Here is a 17470-nt window from a genome sequence, read left to right as displayed (position 1 = left end):
CTAAACAGTTGTATGTGTTTGAGTGAGATACGAGGTGATGAACTCGAGAGATATAGCTCTGTTTTCCGCCGCAGCAGTGTTAGGTGCGGTGTCCTCCGCCGTCGCCTTCACCCACTTCTTCAACTCCAGAGAGCCCAAAAACAGCTGCTCCCCCCAAAACGGTGTCGTAAAGAAGAAACCCTCTCGGCAGAACCCCTTCGACCCAGCAAAACGAAACGGGTCAGTCGTGTTTTGAAACTTTTCACGCAATCTATGTACAAGTTGCAAAAACATGACTGATTATTGTGTGTGATTATGTTAGTTGATTTTATTAAGGTTGCATTTCGAATGATTAGATTTAGAAAGGGTTCCAGGGGTTTGGCTTCATATTTGCTTCTTGCTTGCTAGATCAATCCATTTGAATACCCATTTTTTGAAATTAAGAGAAATGCTTATAATGGCTACATTTTATTATCTACAGTTGTGAGACTTGTTTGGAGTTCTAAACGCTACAAATCTTTAACTTAATAAATGAATATTTTCGAGTAAAATTACCAAAATTCGCATGACAGCACCAAATAGCAGTGACGGCTAGCTGAAAATGTTGGATCTTTTATAGTTTCCTGAGAAATATTGTATTCAGGTTAGCTAGCTGTGACGGCTTCAAAGTCAAAATGATGGCCGTTTCTACAAATAGTGCTGACCGTTTTAATGGTGTTTTGTTGCTTTGTGCAAAAGTAAGTAACTTAGATCGAAGAGTTTAAAGTCGAGTCACACAAATCAAACATTAAAGAGTTAACTAAAGTGATGGCCACTTGACTTTATTTTGCTCGAAATATTCCTTGCTTGGATCAGGAACGCAAGAAAAGGATCCTACTTAAAGTTTCAATTCTTGTGTGGAAATTATTCTTATTTTTGTTTGTGGATGTATATGTGGGAGAAGATAAAAGAAGTAAAGCACAGTCTATGATAATTTCGCCCCCTGCCTCCAATTTTATTGTCCAGAAGGAAACATGTGAAATTCTCCTTTTTAAGTATTTGCGTTGCAGGTATCTGTCTTGGGATGACTATTTTATGGCCATTGCATTTCTATCAGCTGAGAGGTCCAAGGATCCAAATCGACAGGTTTAGTTGCACTTTGTTAGTATATCAGCACAACTATTTTGCATTCAGATGCGTTTATATTCTAAGTTCGAACAATGTAAAAGTTTCTCACAATATGTGGTTTTCTTAGTATGTCTAACTTGTTTTTTTCCTTTCCATTAGGTCGGTGCTTGTTTGGTGAGCGAGAAGGGAATCATACTAGGTAGGAGTGCTTGATATGTTTTGCTTTTTCCAAGATTATAGCTGCCTGGCTATTGAAAGAGCTCTTTTTTCTGTGCAAATCTTTTACTACATGTTATAGCACAAACCACCTTTCCACCTATTATTTTGTCTTTCTGGTTCTACTTATACCTTAGATTATGGTTACATCTTCTTTGTCCAATTTATTGTAAAACCGCTTAAATAAGCAATATCACCTATTCACCTATTCACCTATTTGTGGTGTTAATGAATACTCCATATCTTTAGCTGGTTTCTGATTATTTCTTCTCTCAAGGTATTGGCTACAATGGGTTTCCACGTGGTTGCTCAGATGACAAGCTACCATGGTCTAAGGTTAGCAGTTCTCTATATCTAATGAAGAATCAAGTTTATTGATTTTCTTACTCCTACCTGTGTTTTTCAGAAATCCAAGAGTGGGGATCCCCTGGAGACGAAGTACCCGTAAGTACTATAAAATCATGACTAAGAGTAGATTGCTCAGCTACTATTAATTTCTGCTTCTCCGTTTGTTTTCATTTTGCTCTCAGAATTATACCTAACGTCCCGTGCATTCTAGCAAAATGGTGAAGTTTTAGCTGAGTCCTTAGTCTTGCTTCCTTGCAGTTATGTATGCCATGCTGAAGTCAATGCTATCTTAAACAGAAATCATGCATCTGCTGCAGGGCAAGTCAGTAACTTTATTTTCTTTGTCACTTTTGCTTGCTCATTTATTTCTAAATTCCTGTTTACAATTTCTGACTCTTCTGTACATGATTTACCATACAGAGGCTTTACGTGACCATGTTTCCTTGCAACGAATGTGCAAAGATTATTATTCAGGTGTTTAAAAGCATCTCTATCTCAGATTCTCACTTAATATCTCAAGTTGCGCATATACAACAATGACTATGCAAATGCTTAGAAATGGGGTCAGGTCGATATAGGTTAAAGTTATTTGGTTCTGGCTCCTGGTAAGTTAAATATTGTTTTTTAACAGAGAATTTTACAAGTTCGGTAAACTATAGACTTATTTAACATCTACTGGAAGCGGAACATATAGTTAGTCTTTCGAAAACTTGCTTCAAATGGCAAAGGCACTAACTTAATTCATGAACCCCTGCCCAAATATTGCACATCAGAGATTTACATATATGAGCAGACCTCATTATCAATCATACTCTCTTTTACAGTATATATCCTTTATACGCATTTGTAGATACTAAAATCAGATCCTAGTGTTTTGAACAACCGTTGTTCTAGGCATTGTCCTTATTAAAATGCCATGGATTAATGGCAATCTGCTTTGTGTATATTTCTGTTTTTCTTCTGCTGGTGATTAATAGTTTTAGTTTTCAGTCAGGTGTTTCAGAAGTTATCTACTATGTGGAAAAGCATCTGGATAACCCGGATGTTGCTTATGTTGCTTCTCACAAGCTTCTATCTATGGCAGACATAAAAGTAAGCAAAAAATCACATTTAACTTTGAGAATGTCATTAAGAATCTTCTAGAGACAAGATTCTCTCTCACATGTTTTTACTGAGTTAAATCATCAATCTATTGCTTTAAACCTACTACTGCGATAACCATTTATTAACCTATGAAAGAACTGGACTTGCTTATAACTGACATAAAGATTTATTTTTTATAAAGGTGAGGAGACATCAGCCTCAGATGGATCAGATCTTGATCAATTTCTATGAATTATAGGAACTTGTAGTTTATCAATATGACTTCCTTGCATCTGCTGTAAATGAGTACCTTGGGAAAACTCATAGAGAAGAGTGGAAGGCTTAACGCCGAGAGCAAGATGAGCTCCACATGTTTAAGATTTCATGATGTTTGCTTGCCTTGAAATCAAAGTTTGGTGGCTTTTATGGTGGTGTATTGGAGTTTTACAGCAGTGATATCGACCGATGATGTATACAAATAGATGTGCTTTGTTGTGTCATGTGTTTGTGAAGATCATGCAACTTCAGCTTCGTCAAGTTTTTTGCAGTTTGTGAAGAGAGTTTTTTTTACCTTCAGTTATAGCAGCAGTAGTTACTTACATAAGCCATTGCTGCTCTATCCACATGAAGATATGTATGGTGTTAGTATAGTTATGCAATATTTAAAATTTATGGGATTTGGATGTAGTAGTAATATTTACCATGGGCTTTTTAATAAATTTGAAGAAAGACCAACACCAAATCTTTCTACTAGTTTATCAAGGATTAAAGGCAAAGAAAAGGATTATTTGTTTTCAAATACATAAACATTCACTTTTTTCTAGTTTTTTCTCTAAATTTTTTAACTCTAATTATTTAAATTTTCAAATTTTCTACGGTATCTTTTTGCAAAGAATTATTTTCCTCCAATTAAAACTCACATGTTCTTTAGATATGCCAATAAGACAACGTTACTTTCGAAAGCAACGATAACTTTTATTTAAACTTAAATATATTATACGTCCAAATAAATAATAAAAGTAAATAAAGAGATAAAAACATAGAACCATTTTTTAAAGCAACTCTTAGAATCTCAATTAGATGAATTTTTTTGTGTGCTTGAAATTCGTAACCGTTTTTTAGAGGCGTTTCTTGATAAATTCAGTTTATATAAATTGTCGAACAAAACTAGATAAATTTTATGCAAACTAGTATAGTACAAGTTTTGTTCAAACAAGAAGTTGGTTTAAAATAATTTTTTGATATAAATTTAATCTCATCAATGCATTTTCAGATTAAGATATAATTGTGGAAAATAAAGTAATTTGCAATGCAAGATGAAAAAGAAAATAATCCACATTATTAATAAAAAAAATCCATATAAAATTCCAATAATTTATTTTGATAGAGGAAAAATTAAAGTGAACTCAATCGTAGTAGCAACTGAGTACATAGGTTTATATTTTCACTCGCACTTTCTCTCTCCTCCAAATTTTCTCTCTCCATTCTCCGCTGATCCCCTCTCGCCACCGCCTCCTTTCCGCCTTCCCTCCCTGCGATCAATCCAACGTCGCCCTCCGCCGTCTCCATCATCTATCTATACGTGCATACAGACTTCCACAACTATTTGCATTCCTTCAAATTTGTGAGTCTATCGGACAGATACTTCGCGCAGATCCAGCTGGCTTCGCTTCCTTTCTCGGTTCGTTCTTTTACTATCCTTGAATTGCGACTAATTAACGATCATTTGTAGAAGCCACTTTAAAGTGAATTTTGATCGAAAATTGGAAAAGTGTACGAATTTAGGGTTTCATTATTTGGTACCCAGGGTTTTTTTTTTAATGTTGTGGAGTGCACGGGAAAATATGGTTGTATATGATGTTTCGCAATATCTTTGTGCTTGGATTAACTTTTCTGAGGTCTTTGGCTGTTTGGGGCTAAGGGGTGAATTACACGGGAGAAACTTATGATGTTTCGGGTACATTGTTTAGTTGCATTGAGATTATGAGGTGTGACATGTAGCTTGTTTGCTGGCATGTGATATGAGCTGGTTTGCCAATGTGATTGTAATACTTAATATGTATAACTGTGTTAACCGAACTGGATTCAGGATAGTAGGATATGGACGTAATATCACATTTATGTAGTTGGTTCATTAGCTAAATTATTTGTATCAGTGCTTTTTGTTGGATTTTGAATCATTAGAAGAATTGGAAGGTTTGGGGGAAGGACACACTATGATAAACTACGAATTGGTTGGGAGGACATACTTAATCCTATTCTTATACAAGGAGTGACTAAAATGTTTCCCTTTATCTACCATACGGCTCATTATGTGCAGGAGTTTTAGTCCTCCACTAATCTACCCACTACATACTCTGATAGAGTTCTTTTTTTTTGTACAAATTGCTGAGATTCTGATTTTGAAACCTTGTTCGTTGATTACTCATTTAAGTTCTTGTTATAGAGTTGTTTCTCTTTATTGCCAGTCTTGTAAAAGAAGAATATTAATAACTCTGCTTGAATAATTCAGGTAGAAGTGTTATTTTTTGGTCTAAAGTATATTTATGAACCCTTACATGGTTAATATCAGATATCATTTCTGTATTCATTATCATTTCATTCTCCAACTTAATATGTGGTAGATTCTAGCAGAATTCATCACACGGCAGTTGGTACCGCTGTTGATTTTGGGTGGGTACTCTTTAAATGAACCGACCATGTTTTGGAGAAGTTCTATGGAACTAGGATTCTTAGGACGTGCTTCGGTCAAATTGTGTTTCTATTATATCTAATAGAACATGGTTTACAGCACTGATAACTAATGAGACTCTTTAATTTTTATACTTGTCTGACCATGGACATGGAGAAAACAATGCCAATTCGCTTATTGATTTAAGTGATACTGATGGTAAAAATAGTGTCCAATTGGGCAGGCTGCTGTCTTTATCAGGTGGTGAACTGTATGATAACAACCCATATGAACAATCTTTTATGTTGTTTTAACTAGTCATTGTTGATGATTCTACTATTCTCATTATTTATTGTACAATGAATGAGTCTCTTCCCTCCAATTCTTATATTTACCCTTTTTATGTCTGTGCCTTTTCTACAAATCAATTTCATTGTACAAGGGACACACTTTCAACAACGCTCTCTCTGATCCCCCATGTTATAGTTTAACTTATTCTTATAACAATTTTGTCTTGTCTTTTAGGCCACCTCAAGTTGCTTGGATGACACTGACACTTTGGTTGAACAATGAATTCAAATATGTTGGCTGGAGAGCGGAGGTACTCAATGAGCCTTGCTTGCTATATAGGTTCCCTTTGTTGTGCTGCTGAATGTCAAGGATTTTCTTTTAGTATTTTATAGTACCCTTATATTGAGCTGAGTATGGAGACTTGTAATGTATATGGATATATCTTATATAATAAAATGTTACTGAAATAACTACATTTTGTTTGCGTATAAACAAAAGGAAAAAATGTTGCTGGATCTGATTCCTCATGTATATTTAGTAGTAGACCAGTAGCATAACATTGTAGCCAGGGTTATCATCCCTGCAAAATTGACATTTTTAATCATTTCTGCTGTTCTCCACTGCCAGAGACTCCTTTGGCTTCTATTGTCCTTCTAGTCTATGAAGTTTTAAAGAACATTTTGTATTTTTTTACCTCTTTCAAGGAATTGGAGTTTACTTGACCTTGCTTGACCTATGGTTTACCCACTGTCTTATTTTGACTTATTCTTTTGTAGATGGGCTTCTTCAAGAAGGGGTGGCATGACTGTGTTGGGGAAAGTTGCTGTTCCAAAACCAATAAACTTGCCAAGCCAACGGTATTTGTTTACTGATTATTCCCCCCCACCCACCCAACCCACGTGTTCCTTCCTAAGGCTTTCTTAGTTTCTGTAATTATTTTCTAATAGTGTCTTTTACTTCATTTTAAGGCTGGAGAATCATGGTTTGGATCGTAATGTTGAAATTGTTCCCAAGTAAGTGCTTCTTATTGTCTGATACAGAAGCAATGTCATAGAATTCTTTGATCTGAGAAGTTTCCTTTAGAGCTTCTTGTTTGTAAGAACTGTATATTTGCACACTATCTTTCCTGTTAAACTAAATGAGTTTTTTTGCTGAATAGGGGTACTGTTAGCTGGGGAAGCCGTCCCTCTTCATCTGGTTCAAGTCCATGGAACTCTTCATCGTTGTCACCAAATGCTGATGGTGGCACTGTTTCACCTAGTCATCCCAGTGGCCGGCCTTCTTCTGGTGGAAGTGGTACACGTCCATCAACCTCAGGCAGTGATAGAACCCATGATCAGGTTCCAAATGCTTGGTCTGCAAACTCCAGACCTTCATCTGCTTCTGGGACGCTGTCCACAAACCAGACATCATCATCATCTCTGCGTCCTAGAAGTGCGGAAAACCGACCTAATAGCTCACAGCTTTCTAGATTTGCTGAGCCTGTGTCCAAATCTCATGTAGCATGGGATTCAAGTGTTACTGCAGAAAGATTGGTATGATTAGTATGTTTTCCTTAGTCTTCGTGCCCAAATACACTTATGTATGGAAATAGAAATCGCTGTGCGCGTCCATGTGATGTCACACACCTTTTCAGTTGTACCAACATGTTTATAAGCATGATGTCTGAGCCGTTGTTGACTTTGTTTTTGGTTTGTATGTCATCTGCAGGGGGTGAAGTCCATGAAGGAGGATAATTTCTCTCTAACTTCTGGAGACTTTCCAACTCTTGGTTCTGAGAAAGATAATTCCTTAAAAAAAGTTGAACCAGAAGGTGATCACATTAACAAAATGACATCTCTGTTCAATGCTAATGCTCCACATTTAGTATCGTCTCCAAATTCTAGTTGTTGAGATACTTTTCTTATGTGCTTTTGTAGTGCCAACTCGATATATTCACCTCATAATGACCTGACTTATTCTATTGCTTGTAATATAATGCTAATCTAGACATTATCTCCCTGGATCAGCACGTGCCATATTACGCGCACATTGTCTCTACCGCCTATACTATTTTTTGGCTGAAAAACCTTACTTTTGGTATATTTCATTTTTTTCATTGCTCTGGTTTTATAGCTCTGATGCTTCTATAGAGAAACTTGGTCTTTTCTTTCTGTACTTCTGTTTATCATTTGCCTTGTTCATACATGCACTCGTGAATGGTAGTAATACCTGATGGATGGACTTAAATTATGTTTTTACTGACACTTGACAGTTCACTTTACAGATAGCCGCCCTAGCTCAGCTTCTGGTAGAATAGTTCAGGCCAACAAAGAGGACAATATACCCCATGCTGGTGTGCTTTCTAATTTGTCACTCTATTTATGGCTGTCAAGAAATATTCTCAGTAATCTTCTTTGAGTGCAGATCTCAAGCTGAGTGGGGTGCGGAAGAGGATGCAAAAGAAGCTGTATCTGCCAAGAGGATGGCACCAAGCCAGAACCCTTCAAACAGTCACGGGAATAGAATTCATTCAGCAGACATGAAAGTGAAGGCTTTTGACGGCATGCCTAATTCTAAAGGACTTGATGATAACAGGACAAATCAATCTGAAGCTCCACCTTCTTTTCCTTCTGTAGTGCCTCAGTTTCCTGTTTCTAGTGAGAGAGATGCTGCACCAGCTACAACCAAAAAGGCAGCACTAATACATAAAATTGATGGCTTAAATGCAAAATTTCGTGTAACTGATGGGTGGAATGATTCCACAAATGCTGATGACAGGGAAAAAGAAATAATAATTGCACCAGGGATGTTGGTACTGCTGCTATGGCTTCTCATAGGACTCCTGTTTCCAGAAACTATGTTGCTGCCCCGGATGCAGTGACAGTTCCTGTTGGTGATAATCCATTGCACCCAATTGCTGTCATCCCTAGGTATAAAGGCATGATACACATGTTCAGGGAATATTGTTATACTTATTTCTTGATAAGTGTTTGATTTTACAGGAGATCGTATCATGGTGGGCATTCTAGAGTTGATCATCGTGGTAAAGGGAAGTTCAATAGTCAGGAAGCTGATGGATGGCGAAGGAAGCCTCTCAGTAATGATTCCTCAAGTGCAGTTATAGCTTCAAATAATGAATCTACACCAAATATTCAGTCTTGTGGCCCTAATAATGTTGGAGAGTCTTCTGAGAATTCCATGGTGGATCCAGTAGGGAAGGTCGAGGAAGATTTGGCTGAAGTATGTGATTCCACTGATATTCAGGCACAGGTTGGCATCATAGATTCATTTATTCTGCCCTATACTCTTTTTTTTTCCATCTCTTTTTGACCTTATATTTATGTATAATCAGCGTGCCAAGATGAAAGAGTTAGCCAAGCAACGGTACCTTCAACTACAGAAGGAAGAGGAAGAACGAGTAAGGGAGCAGAAGGCCAAGGCGCTTGCTAAACTAGAAGAATTGGACCGCCGAAAACAAGCAGGTGCAAATCAGAAGGCTGAGAGAACTCCGGTCATTGGTGATGTCAGAGTAGAACAACAAGAAGTACATACAGTTATAGGCACTGTGATTGCTGAACTCAAGACTAATGAATCTGGCTTTAACTTAGTCTTGAGCCCTGCTGTTGCTGCTGTGGGAACAGATAGCAACACAAATCAGGCTGGAGAATCTGTTGAAGTGTCTAGGGACTTGCGCCTGACGATACAACATAAAGGTTTAGTGGAATCTAATGTGTCTCCTTTGCCTAGAATTGAAGATTTTGTGGATGGAAATACTAAAGGAGTAGTGTCGCCACCTGATGATGGAGGAATTTCCAGACACAAGCGAGCAGGCTACAAGCAGAAGCAGAATAACATGCCGCAGAAGCATCCGAATGAAAAACCTGTCTCTAGCTCTACATTTGAGGTGCAAAAAGATCGCACTCTTGCAGCTGTTGCTGATATGCATGAGCCTCCATCAAGTGAGTCAAATGTGGTGAACACATCAAAGTCTGTGGTTGAGCCATTGGCCCAGCAAAGAAAGAGAATTAGTAGGAGTAATAAACCCAAGCCCAAACCAGAAGAAACACCCATTGTTTCTGTTTTACCATCAGTGACATCAAATGTTACTCCTGAAAATGAGTCAATTGATAATGTTGGATCCAATGATTCAGTGTCTAATATGAGTGCCTCTGTCTCAACAACGTGTGAGCCTGACACAGCAGTGCACAGTCGGGAGCTATCCTCTTCTCTACCCAGTGAGGAATCCCAGAGCAAGGTACCTACTCAGTGGAAACCGAATCGCAGAATTCCAAAAAATCAACAAGGACATAGATTTACAGACAAGCATCATGGTAGTAGTGATACCGTTGTTTGGGCTCCTAAGGCTAAGGCTTCGGATGAAGTGAGTCAAAGTTCTCTACAGGAATCTGCTAATTTGATGAAGAATGAAAATGTGGCACAGAATAGTTTGAAAGGCAAGAGGGCCGAAATGGAAAGATATGTCCCAAAGCCACAGCTAGCTCAGCAAGGAAGTTCTCCACCTTTTTCATCCTCAGTTAGCTCATCAAGATTAAGTGAGGGTGCTGCTGCAGAACAATCTGGGTCAGCTATCTCTGCAAACTCACAGCCTGTCATCTCTGCAACTGCAAATGCCTGGTCTAACTTGGAGATGAATGTGGGAGATAGCAACCATAGTAAGAATAAAAAAGATCATGGGACTTGGAAACAGCGTGGTGTGACAGAATCATCTCAGATGAAGAGCGTGCCTACTGGTCCAACAGATACATCTCAAGTGAAAGGTGTTCATACTGGGTCATCTCCAATATCTGAGCCCACAAAGGAGATTCAGCTATCCAAGGAGCTTGTGCATTCTGGGAGGAGCGAATCTAATAGAGCGAATGCTGAATTCAAAATATCTGGTGCTGCAATGAGCAAACATCCTTCAGTGAAAGATCAGGGTGCAACAGGCAGAGGAAAGAGACATCCACCCAGGGGTCCTAGAAGCGGTGGAAATAATTCTGATTTTGAGAACACTTTACATGGTGAAGGTGATGGAAGTTTGTCTTCAGCACCGGATGTGAACCAGATGATGGATAAGTCTAATATTTCAAAAGAGAATCGTAGCTTTGGGGAGCGGACATCCTCTCATTGGCAGCCCAAGTCCAGTCCAAATTCTGCTAATAATCAGCAAGGAAATAGAAATGCTGGAAGCGAATCCATTACTTTAGAAGCTAATAGGGCCCCGAGGAAGAGTACTCAACGTAAGATGCAATCAGTGCCCCAACAGGATAAGGAGAGTAGCAACTTTAGCCAACCTCAGCTTCAGCCAGGCCAATCTGAAAATGTCAAAAGTAATGTATCTGATGATTCAGTTGCACGTCTCCATCAAGACTATGACGAAGAAAAGAAGCCTGCTCCAGTAAAAGGGCGTCCTTACTCCCCAAATCAAGATCCAGTTGGCACTGGTGAATCATCTCTTACTAACACAGTTGATCTGCTTGAGCACAATGTTACATCAGGATCCAGGAGAGCTGGAAGGCAAAACAATCGGCCTGTAAGAGGCCATGACACCCGTGCAGAGTTGTCTTCAGGGCATGAAAACCGGCCACATAATGCCCCTGCATTCCGGGACAGGCAGAGGCAGAATGTGCACCTGGAGTACCAACCAGTTGGTCCTTTCAAGGGTCACAAACCTGAAAAAGTTGAGGAGCTAGCAGATGGAGGAGCTGATAGTATGGACCAAAGATACCGGGAAAGAGGCCAGAGTAACTTCAAACGTGGAGGAAACTACTACAGGAGATAAAGTGGTGCATTCCACGTAACCTGTCCAGGAGATTTATAAGATAATTCTCCAATTTGTTGCCTTTGCTTGATTATGTATGAGACCACGTATCTTCATCCTGGGTATGCATCTACATTTTGTGTTCTCGTGATAATAGATTGGTAGTTTATCTGTTAACTGGTGGCACATGAACTGAGCAGGATTAGAGGCCAGGTTTAGGGCACACCTTTGAGGGATGTGATACGTTAGGTTGAGGAAATGAGACATGATGACACATTTGAAAATTGTAATTGGTGCACGATACACTGCATTGTGGCTTATTTTTAGCATTTTGTGTATCTGGTAATCTAATGTGTGCCCTGTATGCAGGCCAAAGAATGATTTAGAAAGATAGATCGTACCATATGTTCCAAATTTTTGTTGGAACCTTGCTCTCGTTGTGCTTAGTCTCCTCTTTCCTGTGGATGATTCTTTTTTTGTGCTACTGATTACATGTGCATTTTTTGGTGCATGTAAAATGCATTTGTTTTGATTGCATATTCCTTTGGCTCTCGTTTTGCATTTTATGCATCCTGCAACTGAGGTATCCAATAGTCGTATTGACTATTGAGTTTTGAGTTGGGCGTGTTGTGTGTTTTGTGCTTTCCTAAAATAATAAATACAGGAAATAGCTACTAATAACATTGTACTTAATCAGATTTGCAACTTGGCCTTAAACGTCCAATTTTTGCCTGATCTAAATCAATATGAATATCTGAATTTTGAGAGTGGAAATCCAAACGAATACGTATTAGTATATGCGAAAATCCCATTTTTTCAACCTAATTCATCCACCAAAATCAGTTTTTATTTATTTATCGTAGGGTTTTTTTTTTCTAAGAAGTTATGTTTATCATTATTCACTAATAATATTTTAACTACTTTCTTTCTCTATTTCTCGTATTTTACTATGTATTGAAAATAAAATTTGTTCTGTTCACTATTAAGTTATATCTCGTGAAAGAAGGGGTATATATATTAGGGTTTGTGTTAAAATGACAACCCCTTTTGAAGTGACACCGTGACACCACTTATACAACAATATTATAAATGCTATATAACAATATTATAAACGCTACACAGCAATGTATAGATTGTTGTATAGCGTGTTGGATATTGCTGGACAAGAAAAATTGTTGTATAAAGAGCAACAAATTGTTGGCCGAGTTTTTCAACTTTTTTTTTTGGCCACGTGGCAGCTTATTATTCGTCCATGTGTACAAATGATTGACTAGGAATGGTGGTATGATGTTATTTTAAGTAGGGGTGACAAATCGTGCGTGTCGGGTCATTATCGTGTCGACACGATAACGACACGAACACGATAACAACAAACACGAACACGACCCGTTAAGAAAACCTCAAACACGAACACGAACACGACCCGCTATCCTCAGACACGAACACGACACGAACCCATTAACGACACGAACCGTTTCGGGTCAACACGACACGAACCCATTAATGACACGAAAATAAGTATTGAAAAATGAAATAATAAGAATAATAATATTAAAATATTATGTGTTAATAAGAATAATAATATTAAAATATTATGTATTAACGGATAACACGAACACGACACGAACACGCATTGTTAGCGGATAACACGAACCCGACACGAACACGACACGAAATTTTCGTGTCCTTAATGGGTCGACCCGATAAGGACACGAACACGATAAGCTCTGACTCAAACCCATTAATTTCGTGCCGGTTCGTGTCGTGTTATCGTGTCGTGTCAAAAATTGTCAGCCCTAATTTTAAGGGATGGTGGCACCCTAACATGCCCATATATATTAGAGTTATAAATAACTAAATAAACAATTTAAATACGAAATTTTAATTGAATTCATATATATTGAATATAATTTTGATTTTTTCGATTTCAAAATACTAAACGGATTTTATAGAAAATTAAATATGACCTCAAAACTTTTTTTAAAAAAAGTCTGAATCAGAGTTAGCGATGTGGATGAAAACGAGACGCTATTCATTGTGGCTGTTACAATAAAGAACTACAGTATTATGAATATTTTATGTACTCCTTTCGTCTCACAATAGTTGAATTATTTTTCTATTTCAAATATTTTTATCATAGTTGAGTTATTTGTCATACTTTGTTGCGTTCTATTTTATTCTCTCTACTTTATTCGTTTTTTACTTTATTATATTTTCATTTAACACAAAAAATATTTTTTCTCGATCTTCCTACCGAAAAGAAACGCTTCAACTATAACGAAACGAATGGAGTATTAATAAAACTGTTAGTACTCCCTCAGACCAACAATAAATGCCCTATATTTTATCGGCCTCGTTCTAAGAAATTGTTTAACATTGTAAAAGTACATGAGTTTGAAAAAATTAATGGAATGTAAGTCCTACTGTTATTACATTTGTTACATAAAAGTAGAAATCATTTCCATTTTGGTTTGTCCCTTAAAAATAGAAACTTTCTAGGAAATGGACCCTATGATCCACTAACAATACTTTTCCCACCCATTTTTCTATTCATTTCTCTTACTATATCAATTATTTTCTCTTATTATAACAATTGTGCGTTAAAACTCGTATCATTTTTAAAAAATTTATTTTTTAAGGCTGGAGTGTCAGTGTAATGAGTTAGTGGAATATGAGATTTACTTGACCAAAAAAAAAGATATTTACCAATGGATAAACGAAAAAGAAAAAACGAGAAATTCAATAGTGGACGGAAGAGGTAGAATGTATGTACAGATTAAAATAGTTGTATAATTGTTACTACTCCCTTCGTCCCACAAAAATATGTGCACTCTCCATTTTCATCAGTCCCACAAAAATATATGCATTCGAAAGTTATACTATCAATTTAATAATATAGGCATCACTATCTACTAACACTACTTTGATAACCATTTTCTTCATCTCTTTTACTTTACCAATTTTATCTTAATTTCCGTGCTATATTTTTTTTTATAGAATGGAGAGAGTAGTATCCATATATGAATCTAATAAGCAAATTACATTTCCAATAGTCATATATGAATCTCGTATCAATATCATGGATTTTGAAAAATGGATCGAACTTTGTTCCTTAAAATTTTTTAGTAAAAAATGTTACTAACCGCTTTCAAGGTTATATGGAATACATTTTTTAGTTGAAATCAAGGCACCTATTTATAACCCTAATTATCCAAAATTTATCCTATTTCTTTCACTCTATCCAAATCCGAATATCTCTCTTTCTGCAGATTCTATCTCGAGGATTAAAAGGGATTCATGATAAACTGATGCATCGATCTCCAACCTTGGGATTGCTTGTTGTTTATTGTTAGCTCTCTCTTGCATAAATGCCATTTATGTTTGTAAGTTTTCTTTATTTATGGATTCTATCCGGAATTTCGGCATATCTTTTCTTTTCCCTTCTTCTCTATTGCACGGTCGTTTGTTTATCGAAAATTCCGTTGCCTTTATTATTTGGTTTTGTTTCATTCAACTCTTAGCCTTGAGATTAGATTCATAGAGTTGAGCTGTCGTATGTTTGGTTTTATATCAGCTTACAAAAGCCTTGAAACAGCCAAAAACCAGTTGTATCTCTTGTGTTCAGGGTCCAAGGAATAATTGAGCTTAGAGAGGTGTATTCAGATGGTGTAGAGTGTAGACTGTAGACTATGGCATTGGCAACTCATCCATTGAAGGTAATTGTGATTTGTCTACATTTATACGGAGTCCATATGCTTCACACGGAGTCGGAGAGTATGTAGTCTGGGAAACTTATGAGTTATGGGGCTATATGTTTTCCATTGAGCCAGGTTATATATATTGATGGACTCAGTCTACATGTTACTATTTCCAACCCCATGAAAATGAATTTTCTAATGGTATTCCCAAAACTAATAGTAGAAGATTTTAATTCCAATTGAACTTTCATTTCACAGAATGTCAAATTGATCCCTAGAATCTCACACTTTCTGAAAATTTATAGCATGCATCATTCTTTTTACTAAAGCTGTCATCATATATCTGTATTTCTTGAGTCACCAGTTCTCAAGTAGTATATTTTAAATATTATTTTAGTGCGAAGGCAATCTTCCCAGTGAATTTGTTCGGGGATCTTGTGGCACTTTTGCCTCCGTGCCTTCATCGTGGAGCAGAGGGAGCAAGTTAAAGCATTGTGTACCAGCACTCGGTGCTGTTGAGAGAAAAGATAGGTTTATATTGTTGAAATGCCGGTCATGTTCAAGGTACTTTCTGGAATATATGATAGTCTTTGTTGTATGTCCATATTAAGCCACCATGGTGAGGTTTACCTTAGAGTGTTTTAGTACGAGTCTGTCTAACGCACTATCTTCTAACTTCTCTTCTTTTGTTTGAAAGTTGTTGGTCTGGTGTTATCTTTCTTTGTACATGCCTGTTTATTGTCTGACTTTGTTAAGTTTTATAGATCCTTGTGTGAGTTTAACCAGATTTTTCTTCATGGAATTGTAGCAAATCAAATTTCTCAAATGCTACTTGTAACCTACCACACTATATTGTGTACTCATGATCAATATTAGATCCCTTCATATCTCTTTGCGACTTAAACTAATCAATTGCTTGCTTCCAGTATAGGAGCTTCTCTTGCCCGTCGACCAAAGTCAAAACCATTCAAAGTATCAGCATTCAAAGACTACCAGTTTGATGATTCTAACAATGGCAGTGCTAATAGCTCAAAGTATCTTAACAATGCTGTTGAAGTTTCCTATTTGAAACATAAGAGTGAAGAATCCTCTGTGGAATCTTCGAAGGTACAGAGTGATGTTCCTGCTGTTGAAGCAACAACCAGATCACTGGCTATTCAGAATTTATTCAAGAGTTGGTTGGTGTTACTGCGTGCACCATCTCAAACCTTAGAAGCAGATAAGGTTCTTGAAGAATCTTCAGTGGCAAAATCATCAGAAATGCCAAATACTTCAGTAAAGCAAAAAGGTGGAATTCTGAAGGCAGTTTGGTGTCGTATTCTTGGCCTGGATACGGCAATCAGGATACCTTTTTTACTTTTGTAAGTATGGTGGTTACACTCTCTCCCTCTCTCTCACACACAGCACTCAGTGTTCAAATTTTACAATTCTAATCAGGATACCCTTTTTAGTCTTGGTAATTATGCTTTTTGTTTTTTAGTTGTGTATGCAGCACTCCACTATACCTTGCTGTTAACCTTGTATATGGTATGGAAGTATCAAAGGAATTGACTCCCTTGTGGATTCTTGGACCAATCGTTGTTACTGTTTATGTAAAGACGTTCCAAGCATTATGCGGGCTCTACGCATTCGGCTTCAAACAGACGGCCAATGTAATCAAGAAATTGCCTGTGTATTACTCGCTGGTGCATGATCACATTGTTCATGGAAAGCTAAAAGAAGCTATGAGAATACATATATTGCAACCTCTAGCAGACATAAGACACATGAACTACAGTGAAGTAACTAGGAGGAAAACGAAGGTTTTGCAAGGCTGGCTGGTTGACAGACAGCTGGACCTCATTGAATTAGTATGGCCATGGTATTGCAGAACAATCAGGTTTCTAAAGAGGACACATCTAGTATAGTGGTGTTGAGTATTCCCTCCAGATTCTTTTCTCTGATCTTGGCCTCGTTGTTCTTTTCTTGAGTGAGATATTCGGACAGACACATTTGCTGATACTCCTCTGTACTTGGATTCTTCTCTCGAGCATTTCGAGAGAAACTGAAGCGTTTGAGGTTTGTAGGATCGCCATATCTGTACTCATTCATATCCATGCGCTTCTCATTTGTGATGTGTGGAGACCATGAACGTCACCACATATGGATAACTAGATATGTTTGCGTACTGCATCTAGTTTTGGGAAACTTTTTAGATAATTTGTAAGAGAAATAGTCTTGGCTTGTGTTGTAATGAGGTAAGGTAACATTAAGGAATTGAATAATGAATATTCATACGAGATCTTGTGTTACAAATATCGTTCTTGACTTTTTGTAGGAGAGGTTTTATTAATT

The 17470-nt window shown here is 37.2% G+C and overlaps 3 protein-coding genes across 9 annotated transcripts; all 3 read left to right on the top strand.

Moving 5' to 3' along the window:
• The first annotated feature begins 2 nt into the window (after nt 1-2).
• Nucleotides 3-3410, top strand: LOC125187582 (deoxycytidylate deaminase). Of its 3 annotated transcripts, none has more exons than XM_048084208.1 (9): nt 3-219; nt 1029-1104; nt 1246-1285; nt 1580-1638; nt 1709-1746; nt 1909-1972; nt 2071-2124; nt 2641-2742; nt 2936-3410. In XM_048084208.1, exons 1-9 carry the CDS (start codon nt 38-40, stop codon nt 2990-2992), a joined length of 672 nt encoding a protein of 223 aa, XP_047940165.1. In that variant the 5' UTR covers nt 3-37; the 3' UTR covers nt 2993-3410. The 3 variants fall into 3 exon arrangements, with proteins under 3 accessions (XP_047940165.1, XP_047940164.1, XP_047940166.1); XM_048084207.1 differs by having other exon boundaries at nt 1015-1104; XM_048084209.1 differs by lacking the exon at nt 3-219 and adding an exon at nt 642-716 and having other exon boundaries at nt 1015-1104.
• A 760-nt stretch (nt 3411-4170) lies between these two features.
• Nucleotides 4171-11884, top strand: LOC125189346 (protein MODIFIER OF SNC1 1-like). The gene is given in 11 exon segments (XM_048086630.1): nt 4171-4414; nt 5930-6005; nt 6472-6552; nt 6664-6708; nt 6855-7230; nt 7406-7508; nt 7950-8046; nt 8102-8463; nt 8466-8607; nt 8680-8947; nt 9030-11884. Coding segments are annotated over 10 exon segments (3936 nt in total). The 5' UTR covers nt 4171-4414; nt 5930-5973; the 3' UTR covers nt 11460-11884.
• Nucleotides 11885-14657: 2773 nt separating this feature from the next.
• LOC125191338 lies at nt 14658-17415 on the top strand. 5 transcript variants are annotated; one of them, XM_048088876.1, is made up of 5 exons: nt 14659-14821; nt 15064-15154; nt 15534-15700; nt 16063-16497; nt 16617-17415. In XM_048088876.1, exons 2-5 carry the CDS (start codon nt 15128-15130, stop codon nt 17041-17043), a joined length of 1056 nt encoding a protein of 351 aa, XP_047944833.1. In that variant the 5' UTR covers nt 14659-14821; nt 15064-15127; the 3' UTR covers nt 17044-17415. The 5 variants fall into 5 exon arrangements, with proteins under 5 accessions (XP_047944836.1, XP_047944833.1, XP_047944834.1 ...); XM_048088877.1 differs by having other exon boundaries at nt 15045-15154; XM_048088879.1 differs by lacking the exon at nt 15064-15154 and having other exon boundaries at nt 14658-14821.
• The last annotated feature ends 55 nt before the right edge of the window (nt 17416-17470 follow it).

Source organism: Salvia hispanica, chromosome 5, assembly GCF_023119035.1.
Source record: "Salvia hispanica cultivar TCC Black 2014 chromosome 5, UniMelb_Shisp_WGS_1.0, whole genome shotgun sequence".
Classification (NCBI taxonomy): domain Eukaryota; kingdom Viridiplantae; phylum Streptophyta; class Magnoliopsida; order Lamiales; family Lamiaceae; genus Salvia; species Salvia hispanica.
This window is presented reverse-complemented; position numbering and strand designations above follow the sequence as displayed.

Coding starts and splice junctions, on each gene's coding strand:
- LOC125187582 (XM_048084207.1), top strand. CDS start 13: ATGTGTTTGAGTGAGATACGAGGTGATGAACTCGAGAGATATAGCTCT. Junction 1,639..1,708: donor ACAAGCTACCATGGTCTAAG/GTTAGCAGTTCT, acceptor TGTGTTTTTCAG/AAATCCAAGAGTGGGGATCC. Junction 2,125..2,640: donor GTGCAAAGATTATTATTCAG/GTGTTTAAAAGC, acceptor TTTAGTTTTCAG/TCAGGTGTTTCAGAAGTTAT.
- LOC125191338 (XM_048088875.1), top strand. CDS start 15,233: ATGAGTTATGGGGCTATATGTTTTCCATTGAGCCAG. Junction 15,701..16,062: donor AAATGCCGGTCATGTTCAAG/GTACTTTCTGGA, acceptor GCTTGCTTCCAG/TATAGGAGCTTCTCTTGCCC. Junction 16,498..16,616: donor AGGATACCTTTTTTACTTTT/GTAAGTATGGTG, acceptor TTTGTTTTTTAG/TTGTGTATGCAGCACTCCAC.